This window comes from Hesperophylax consimilis, chromosome 28 (genome assembly GCF_061612785.1).
Source record: "Hesperophylax consimilis isolate HC1 chromosome 28, BYU_Hcon_1.0, whole genome shotgun sequence".
Taxonomy (NCBI): Eukaryota; Metazoa; Arthropoda; class Insecta; order Trichoptera; family Limnephilidae; genus Hesperophylax; species Hesperophylax consimilis.
In genome coordinates, this window is record NC_142863.1 from 2778003 (window position 1) to 2788878 (window position 10876).

General features: G+C 37.1%; 1 protein-coding gene across 1 annotated transcript; it reads right to left on the reverse strand.

The window, feature by feature from the left end:
• Nucleotides 1–1568: 1568 nt before the first annotated feature.
• LOC149410027 (THAP domain-containing protein 3-like) lies at nt 1569–7934 on the reverse strand. The gene is made up of 3 exons (XM_089648557.1): nt 7637–7934; nt 5962–6202; nt 1569–4731 (listed from the first exon to the last, which is right to left on the reverse strand). Exons 1-3 carry the CDS (start codon nt 7799–7801, stop codon nt 4253–4255), a joined length of 885 nt encoding a protein of 294 aa, XP_089504683.1. The 5' UTR covers nt 7802–7934; the 3' UTR covers nt 1569–4252.
• Nucleotides 7935–10876: the final 2942 nt, after the last annotated feature.

Below are 10876 nucleotides of genomic sequence, written 5' to 3' on the forward strand. Positions count from 1 at the left end.
TTTGACAGCCATGAATGTTGCCAGACGCACAGTTTTTACCATGTTTTCATGGGTTTTTTTAATGTCGTTTACCGAATTTACCGATTTCGGCAAAATCTATCAAAATTTGAGAATTGTGAAAATCAACTGTTTTTTTTTTTAATCTACGGGATTTAGTTAAAATCCACCGATATTTACAAAAATATACCGAAGTTTTTGAATTCTCGCATCTCAGAATTTTTTCACTATCCTTTCCCCCCCCCTACCGATTTTTGTCACGGCATGAAATCAGTGTGAGAGGTATGACATCACTGTATGATACATAAACACTCGGTACAGGTTCACAATGTCTATTTTCTCTTTATCTTATTATATTCCCAACCGTTTGGAGCCAATGAGACTATGGTATCCCCATTGGGGTATGTGTGAAACTGAAGGTAGTGCGGCGAGGAAGGAGATGGGGAGAGGTAGGCGAAGAAATCCCGCATTAATAAATCCTTTCTTACAGCCCCTGCCTCAACCCGGCCCATAACGCTTCTCAACCGAGTGGTGACATAGTTCCCCTCTATTTACACTGTACAAACAAGGGAGCTCTTCTGAGGTATCGCATAAATAAAAACTTTATTTTTTGGGTAAAATATCCTTACACCGCTCACCTTCTTCTTAGTGTGAATACCGCACAAGAGTATCAACTGCTCCCAACATTCTGAAGCCAGTGAGACTACGGCATCCCCAATTGTGGTATGTTGTAAATCTGAAGGTAGTGGAGTGAGGAAGGAGATCGGGAGGAGGAAGGTGGGGGAGTACATGGCTATTCAGATCTGGGACAAAAATTAATACTGATGTAAAACAATCATTGTTCCAATAGCAACCTCGCACACGGGTCTTTATGAAACTTATTATGCAAGCATTCGCTGGATAAATGCAGGGAATTTTCAAAACAGTTTGACAAAAAACCGATTAACTAACCATAACGTCGTTTCTCCGGTAGACAGAAAAGATGGACTGCAAAACAGCTGTTTTGGCTCACATTCCTTGCTTCATTTAATAGGGGGAGAAGGTCTTGGAAGGGCAGAGACGGTTTACACAAAGTTCCTGTGAGCACTTAGGCCATAGGCCTATTGCGCTATCTCCCATTTTACCTCAATCCTTTAACAACAACCCAGTCCCTTTAATAAAGTTCACCAGGGTTGTCATTGGGTATGTGGCTATGTCTTCTGGTTCTACTGTATGTCTCCCCAGGTATCTGAGCCTAGTTCCCACCAGGGCAGGACATTGGCACCATAGGTGAATTGGAGTCTCTTCATCCTCTTCACATTTCCTGCATCTGTTGGTGTTTTCCACTCCCAATATCTGCATGTGTCTCTTGAGATGGCAGTGTCCCGTTAGTAGTCCTACCAGTTCCCTCAGCGAGTTTCTGTCCATATCGAGTAGTTTCTTGGTTCGTCTAGGGTCTGGTCCTTTTATGAGTACTTTGGATTGTCTCATTCCAGGTGCCCTCTCCTATTCTTTGCAGTGCTGGGATTTGACCCACCTATCAATATGTAATTTGTTGTGGGGTTTAAAATCAAGAAAATAACTACCAATAATTAAAATTATCAATTTTATTTGTAAAAACGTTCCATTTCAACATAATTAGATCAACACAACTGTCTCATATATCGTTTTGGACAGAACAGATAATTCCTAGAAGCGTGATCCATACCGATTTGAATGAAAACTGATTTCACCAATTTTCTTAAGATCATTGAAAATACACACTAAATAAATATATTAGGATGGGTTGCTTCAAAGAAATTTAACAATTCTTCAAATTTCAAAATTAATTTTCAATTTCTGTAAAGGGCTATTAAAGTTTTGTTATTATTTCATTATTGGCCAGCTGTTTCACATAACTAAAATATTAACAAAACTCGAATTTTTCAAATACTGTGAAACAACCCGTCCTAAATGTCTTCCATGTAGATTTGAATGTGAACCAATGTAACCACCCATTTAACAACCTCTCTTATTTAATAATCTCTCTTTGTGTTCGTAAAAAAAAAACGAAAACCGACGAATCGCAGCGCGCCACCTGCAAATCCTCATAGAATGCTTGTTCGGTTCAGAGTTCGCAGCGACGCACACACTACGGTAATTTGTCACAACTTGCATGTCGTGTTGCCAATATCTGTACGCGACTTTACATTTGCGTGACATCGTACATCACCTTTACGTTTCAATTTCATAATGATGAAACTCAGTTCTGTATTTAAAATTTAAGGCCCGATTGGCCAGACTTTTTGATCATGAAACACACCCACATAGCATTTCTTGTGTTCCTTTTTTCTATGCATAAGGCCTTTCGAATCCTTGGTCCCTGACAGGTCTGTGAAATTGATTATCTGTACAAGAAAGAATTTTGATATTTCAAAATGTCTTCTGATATTAATAAACTCTCGACATTTCAATAGTAATAGAACACTTTCTCTAATAAAACAATTCAACATAATACGAGGGCTATCCAGAAAGTACGGTTACAAGGGCTCCTGAGACTGGAGGAAATTTTTTGTTTCGAAGTTGGCGCACCTGCCATGTAGGGGGATCCTAACGGTTAGTTTGTAAGGTCCCGTTTATTTGTCAGCCATTTTGTTCAGTCACAGTAAATTCTTCCGATGGAGAGGTCGTCGTGCGCTCCTGCCACCTCCCGACCATGCGAGATCTGCATTAATTTTTGGACCATTTTGCACGGGTGGTCGAAGCAATTCTGGATTTTATCGTGATGGGGAGTGAGATGCAGCTGTGTCATTCATCTTTCCCAGCTACCGAAAATTTCAAGACGATCTATTCAGCCGGAAAAGTCATGGCATCTGTTTTTTGGGACCGTAAGGAGGTCTACCATTAATACAGAGGCAGGAACTGTAGAAGGGGAATGCTGACCCGGGGAGTTAGCCTCCTGCATGACAACACCAGGCCCCATACCACGCAAATTTCACAGGAGCTGCTATTATCGTTTGGATGGGATATTGTCACCCACCCCCCCTATCCACCCAACTTGACGCCTTCGGACTATCACCTTTTCACTAAACTAAAGGAGTTTTTGGGTGGGAAACGTTTTTCCAACTATCAGCAGGTCGAGGAAGCTGTGAAGAAGTGGCTGAAAGAGCTGGCGGCGGACGTCTATGACACTGGTATACAAAAGCTGGTGCTTCGACTACAGAAACATCTCAATCTCAACGGCAATTACGTTGAATAATAGTTATTTATTTGTGAATTTCAATTAAATACAAGCATTTTTCGATCCTAGATAAATACCGTTACCTTACTTTCCGGATGACCCTCATATATATATATATATATAACAAAATTAACTATCATTAAAAATTTAAAACAATATCTCTTGAAGTCAACGTAATTAATAATAATTCCTACATAAAATAGAAATAATAATTCTTCATTATTCATCATTGAACATCACAAAAGTCACTAGCTGTGGGCCCATTTGACCACCCGATGATGGATTCTACCGGACGCATTGCCGTTATTGTTATCTGTTATATTTGCAGAAACTTAAAACATAAAACAGCATAATCTTCGAAAAGCTTGTGCTCGTTAAAAAGCAAACTAAAATGCCTTAACCCACCCCTCAGGCCAATTTGTACACTTTTGCTAACAGCTCCTGCGTGGGAAATTCGTTCTAAATGGTGTCAAAAAGAGAAATCACCACGCTTTATATTCAAATCTAGAAGTTAACCACAGAAGAATTGAATTATACACCTGTATCGCCTCTATGAAACCAAAGTTTCCGACTGCAATTTTTGATAGACGCTGTACAAGCATTGTGTGTTGTCTGACAATTAAAGACCTTTGGATAAAAACCTCCAAGGTTCACATTTTTTCAACAAGTTTGTGACAATAATGTTTAAAATACATTCGTCTAATAAAATGTGTGTTTTTATCGGTAATCTTAGTTCAGTGTTTAGATGAAAAAACGTAAGGCAAGGTGAGCCATTTTTAAAACTCTTTATGTTTGTATTAAAAATTTTATGTTCGCATTAAATATTTTATAATCAAAGCGCCTTTCATAAAACATTTCAATCTAATTCTCAATCATCAATGAGAGCGTGGCCAGAGTCTCACAGGACTCCAGACCCACCCACTCCAAGCATTTTCATATATTGCAAACGACGTGTAACTTCTTCATTTCTAAAGACTCATCAATTGAGCATTAAAGACGGACGTGCAATCACATAATCAAACCATCGGATCAACTAAGACCGGAATCGCTTGCGTTTCACTGAAACAACTCAGGCTTCATTCGCTTCAGAACTTCTAAAGGAGGGTACGGGAGATTGTGCCCTAGTATGACTTCATAGCCATCACTCCCACATATTAAATACAATACCGAGGCTTTTTCTAACGTTTCATCACTCCATACAAATGTTTCGTCTTTGCTAGAACCCATGTATTTTAGTTGGTCATTGTTAAAAACACTTTTTAGCGTCTCGTCAATTTTAGACATTTGTTTTTCTAACGTTTTAACCTTTTCTTCGGACGCTTTGAGCTTTTTATTTGCTGTTTTGATCTCTTCTTGATAGCAGTATATTTCTTTGGCTATCCGGTCGTTTTCTACCATGGTCTGGATGGGTATGATGGCGACGGCGTTCTGCAATTTTGGTTGAATCCTCGGCGCGATAGGAACAAAACCGTGCGGCTTGCCGTCTGCTTTGTTCAGCTTTACGCCTGGTTCCATAGGAACAGTGTAATTTGGCACTGGAATGACAAAAATAATACAATTAAATTCTTTTAGGTGAATACTGCGTAAATTGGCTTAGGATAATCATATTTATTAGTGACACAAAGCTCCATCTTGTACATACAGCCGTTTAAGAGATACAGTTGGGCATATCAGTTGGGAATACAGTCGGGCATATCAGCATACCAATCTTTATTTGAGTTTATCTCAAAACTATGTTTTTGTAGATAAGCTCTTGTGATCCTAAACCCCCATATGGCATCCCCAATTGGGGTATGCTCTGAGGCTGAAGCACGCAAGGGAGGAGAAGAAGATAGGGCAGAGGAAGGTGAGGAGGTAGGTATTCACCTATTCAGGCCCGGTCACCAAACATGGCAATTTCAAGCAGCATATGGCATTCTATGGCCATACAAATACAGTGCCTGTTGAAATAAAACATAGACTTTTTGTGACTTGTGACCACCACAGATTTGGTGCGTTTCGTGGAGACGAGAAAAATTAAAACTTGGTAAATTATTTTAAATATTAAAACTAACTATGATAATAAAAAAATACTGGTATTTAAGTTAGAAGGTCATCTTAACATAGTAAAAAATAAATTCGCAAACAGCGTCTGTCTGTTTGTGCGCTTAGTTCTTCTAAACTACTCAACGCCCTCAACGGATTTTGATAGGATTTTCACTATCATTTAGAGAATTTCCAGGACCAGTTAGAATGCTCCCAGATAAACTTACTGTTCCCAGATCTCAATTTGCCAGCATCTAGTTAGGTCGACTATCGAGTCACCATTGTAATACACAAAGTATTAATAAATCCCTGATTTATCACAAAGAACCTATTATTTATAACCGCGTTCCACGACGAGTTTGAGAACTGTTTGTGGGAACAAAACAGTTATATTTATAGTAAGTAGAGAAATGTCGAGGAACACTGGGTACACATCAGCTAGTAATTGATTAAAAAATAATGAAAAACTAGGAAAGACTGGAGTTATGTGCATCCATGGATAATATGCAGGAACAAAGGGAGAAATGGCATGGGAGCTTGAGGACTGTTTACTAATAAAGCGGCTAGAGGTAGGAAACGTAGTAACGTAGTAGAGACGTGCGACTTCTTACTACTAATGCTTTATTACACAACTCCCTTGTTTCTATTATCTGTGTGTATAACATTGGAATAGATTTTTGCTAGTTACTTTAGAACAGACTCTGTCTAGTGAGGTGGGAAATCACTGAAACCGATTTTACCTAATTGTATGGTAGGAAGGTTGACAGTGTTCTTTGAGAAATCCAGCCCTTCGACGATGCGGTATTTGCCGTGTGTGGCGCCAGTCTCCAGGCGGAAGTCTCCCGACCCAGGGGGCTCCGGGGGCTCTAAGTATTCCCGCTTCAGGCTCTTGAAGGGGAAGATGGTCGGCACGGCGTTCCAGCGTAGGGGTTTCTTCCCATCGGCCCGGTTCTGCTCGTACTGATCGGGCGTGAAGTGCTTCTGGAATTAGACCATTTAAATTATTAAGAGTCCCAACTGCTTCACACCGTCTGGAGCCAGTGAGACTATGGCATCCAGAGGCAGATCGTGGCCTATCTCCTTGGGAATTCAAACAAGATTAAAAAAGATAAAAAAACCCCTCATCTATAAATCCTACGTTGGTTTATTCCCATAATTGAGTATATTTTTCCCTAGATCTAAAGGCATCTGTGGCTAATGAATATCATAGTTTATAAAAAGTGGTTTTTAATACGAGAATCACAATTTGAGAAAGAAATTGTTCGTTATTTTAATATAAATAGTAACATCTTCAGTAATTAACTCATTTTATCAGTGTGTTCGCCATGCGCACATTGTCTGCGTGTATTATCTCTTGATTATGTGTGTATTATTTATTCAGTGTCTAAAATGTATATCTACCTATTTTTTACCTTGTGTTTTTGTTTTTAGATAAAAATTAAATGATGACCAATGTTTGTTTACAGCTAACTGAGATTATGAAAGTTGACTACATTGACATAAAAATACAAAGAAGTTGTTCATACTAATTTTAACATGAGAGTTACATAAGTGGGTATCAGGTATCAGGATACCAGGGTAGCAAGGAATGTGAGATGTATAAATTAGGACAAACTACGTTGGAACGAATGGCCTCGGGTTGAGAAAGGCCCTGATTAGGAAATTTATCAGCCTGTCGACAGAGCAGGTAGCGGCAAAATCAATTCACTTTCTATATGCCTGTATCTTGAGACCAACTGTGAGCTTAAACACCCCACTGACGGGCGATCGTGTCGGCGTCGATCATGACATTACAGACGATCATTTTCGTATGGATGCCCACTGGATTAATCGCTTGACGTCATGCTTGGACTACTCGCTAAGGTTGTCCTTCATCCACTTATGTGCTTCTTCATTTGCTATTTTACTTTATTTTATTCCACATTTTCGGGCAGCAAGCCTTGTGAATAATTATATTTATTGAAATAATAGGTGATTTTTGAGTACATACGAATGGAAAGAAACTCCATTTGGTTTTGCTCGAGAATGATTCATGCACCTCTCGAAAGCACAGAAAGAAAAAAGAGCCTACAACAAAGTGCCCCTGAGGTGATGTCTCACAAAAGCGGCGCTATACAAATTATCCAAAAAATAATAATAATAATAGGTGTTTGGTGACAGCTTCTGACCAACGAATTTATGTGCGATACTAAATGCAGTAAATCTCATGTTTGTCTACTGGACCTAGTTCAGTGAAACCACGAGCGTTGTCTCAGTAACCTATCTTCTCGTTTAATTCTCCTAAGGTTGACTTGACGTTTTGTGTACGCAAGTTAGTTAGTTAGTTATACAAATCGCAACAATTAATCAGAATTTAAAGGTTACGTAAATATGTTTGAAGTCCACTCAAATTGTTTTGTATTTAAATGTTTATACCTCGCATACGACAGACTTGAATGTCAGCTTCTTGCCAATGTTATGCTCCCACATCTGCCGGCGTTGTTCGTTCCTAAGTCCTTGCGGTAGGTTGTGAAACCGTATTTCGTTTCGGCCACCGTTCAGATAACGGCTAAGACATCCTTTGACACAACAAACTGACATCCTGGCACGAAACGCAATAAATTAAATTAAATACATCAAATACTCGTTCATAAGTTGGCTCAAGATATTATTATAATAATAATGGTATTGCCGCGTATTGCCGTAAAAGTCTGAAATTGTCTGAAATGGTGAAACAAAACGTCAAAACAAAGGCAAAGTGTTGCTAGTTATAAAATATTTCGATTTATACTTTTTAAATTTTGAAAACCGGGGTAGGTGGTGACATTTTTGTTAGAAATAAGAAAGTTTTTTTTTATACTGGCATCCCTGACGAATAACTTATTTATTTATGGATTCCTTCGCTAACCATTTCTGTTTCATGTGCTCCTGGTAGAATTTGACTGTTTCTGTCGTAACTTGCTCAAAAATTTTCGACGTAAAATTTCCGAGCGAAAAAGACGCCGATATGACCGATGATATTTGGAATTCTCAGGTTAAATCTTCAATTTAAGTTATAAAGCGTCAAATATTAAAAAATGTAGCTCAATAGTGGTATCATAAATATATTTTTCTATCCTTTTGTATTTTTAAAATCATAATTTATTTTCGCTAAATACCTCATAAACGACATTTTGTAGTTTTCCAATTCAGTCGGCTCTCTGAGGTGGCCGGTGATGGTTCTTTGAGTTCCCGCCGCTCTGTCCCATGTTTTTACTAAACTAATATTTTTCACGTAATTATTTGCTTTATCCAATGGCATGTAAATAAAATTATATTTCTTGTTTTGGATTTACGACCATTCCCAACAAAACGGAATGAAATATATTTTTTAAATCTCAACTGTGACGCTTCGAGTTTATGTTTCCAAGTATGGCCAAATAGGCCACTACTTATAGGATTTAGATTTCCCGTGTTTTTAGAGGAAACTTTAGCATTTATAAGTAAATGGAAATTATTTGTACAAAAAGCTGCAGTCACTTGAAATAATGCCAAAAATTATTTTACTGGCGAAATTTGAATTACAAACGACAAATTTACTTTCGAACTTTCATAAAATCATTTTAATAATGAAAATAAATCCACTTCATGTAATTACTATTTAATCAAAATAACCTACATTTTTTAATCATTATTCACCGTTCATTGTTATATTTTTTTGGCAATAGATACATACTCACTTATTCTTATTTATTATTATTATTTATTTATTTACTATTCTTATTGTTTTATCCTAACGAAGAATCCATTGGTTTCGAAACGTCTCGATTATTTTGATTGGTGTACACAAAATGATGATGCCACGCGTTGTTGTGGCACAGCCTGTCTATGCAGTAGAGTCAATAGCGCATGTTTCTTTTACGTCCAACAGATGGCGCTGTTTGGCAAACAGATAGCACTGTTTTACCTGTCACAGGTGACATCTATATAATATAAGTTTACAGGATGTCCGGAGGTAAAGTGCACCAACTTCGGGTACATGATTATAGAAGTGGAAAAAATGTATAACTTTTTCGAAATTCCAACGTTTTAAGGTAGTTTTTAGGTAAAAAAAAAGTTGAATTATTTGTATGAGAATATAAATATTCTTATATGGAAAAATATTTTAGTGTGGGAAAAAAAATTTGGAATTTCGAAAAAAGTTATTTATCTATTTTACTTCTACCATCGTGTAAAATAATCTCCCGAAGTTAGTGAGTGCACTTTAGGACATCCTGCATAAAAACACGCGTATTCGAATGCTATGTAATATCAAAATTTCAAAGCAATTATTGAAGAACTTTCGGAGACTTAAGATTTTCAACAAGCGAACATTTACATTTTTATTTATATGGAAATACAACATCAAAATTAGTTTTTGAAAGTATTGTATTCGCAGAATAAGCAATCATCTGTGCTTCCTCCATCCTACAAAAGGTGTTCACTCCATATTTTTCTCAAAACGACCCCTCATCGCAGCATCCCCAAAAGAAAAACAGACCCTGAGAGATATTAATTAATCTCCCGATGGATTTAATGTAAAAACGATAAAAGTACATTTACGACATAAAATGTATCATTTAAATGCGAAATGTTTTTTGTCGTTTGCTCTGACCATTTTTTTTTTGTATTTCGATATCATATTTTCATTGAGAGATGAGAAAAAAAAGCTTGCAACATTTAGCCCAGTCAATGAAGGTTTTGTGTCGGAACTAATTCCCCGGAAGCTGAATTTTTTACAGATGTTAGAAGACCTTTAGACATGTATTTTTACAAAAGTCCCCGACTTTCCCCCTTGTGCTTCCTTCCCCACCCCCCCTTGAATATATTTTTCAAAGCCTTTCGGAATACGCTAATATCTCCTTAATGGTTTTATGAAATCAGATTATTTATTTTTTGTTTAGTTTTTTATTAGTTATTCTAAAAAATTGTATACTTTCATTTTTGCAAGAAAAGCTATACAATCTCTACAATTTATTAGTAAAGGAAAAATATCAGTTTTTAAAATAGTATTTCAGAATATATTTGCACATAACTTTTTTCTGAGCCTGTTAACGAAAAAAAATAAAACAACAAAACTTGTAGATAATATTTCTAGCTATAAAATAATGTATATAATTATGGGTTTTAATTTATAATAAGGCACGTAAACTGTTAATAAGGAGCACGGCGAGCGGCGGCTCGAACGCGCATCGGTTCGCGGCGCAGCGAGAAATTACAAAAACCTTAGGAAAGTAATGATTAATTCATGTGTTTGCTTTTTTTATAACAAATTCATCTAACTTTGAAGAGTTTTATTGTTATTTACCAGTTTTAGTTCCGAGGGGAGGGGGGGAATATAAATATTTTCCCCTGCCCAATGAAGCGCTTTCATTATCCACCAACCGCCGTGCCCCGGTCTGGCTAAACAGTCATATTATGTTGTATGATTGTAACTTATTATTTAAATAAGCCAACAATACCTACAACAGCGTAGGACTACCCTTTCACAACATTAAAATATTGCAGACCTTATGTTATGGCGAAGTTCTAAAAAATCTTTTGTGGCAATTCTCACTTGTTTTATTATGTGCACCTATCAACAATAAAATACCGAAACAATAAATCACCTAAAATAGTGCATAGATCTTAAATGGTTTACTTTCAAACAAGCTTCTT

Bases quoted from the DNA above. Each gene is read 5' to 3' on its own strand.
- LOC149410027 (XM_089648557.1), bottom strand. From the start codon at position 7,801: ATGTCAGTTTGTTGTGTCAAAGGATGTCTTAGCCGTTATCTGAACGGT. The intron at 6,203-7,636 runs GTATAAACATTT...GTCTAATTCCAG, and splicing joins TCAAGTCTGTCGTATGCGAG to AAGCACTTCACGCCCGATCA. The intron at 4,732-5,961 runs GTAAAATCGGTT...TTGTCATTCCAG, and splicing joins CCTTCCTACCATACAATTAG to TGCCAAATTACACTGTTCCT.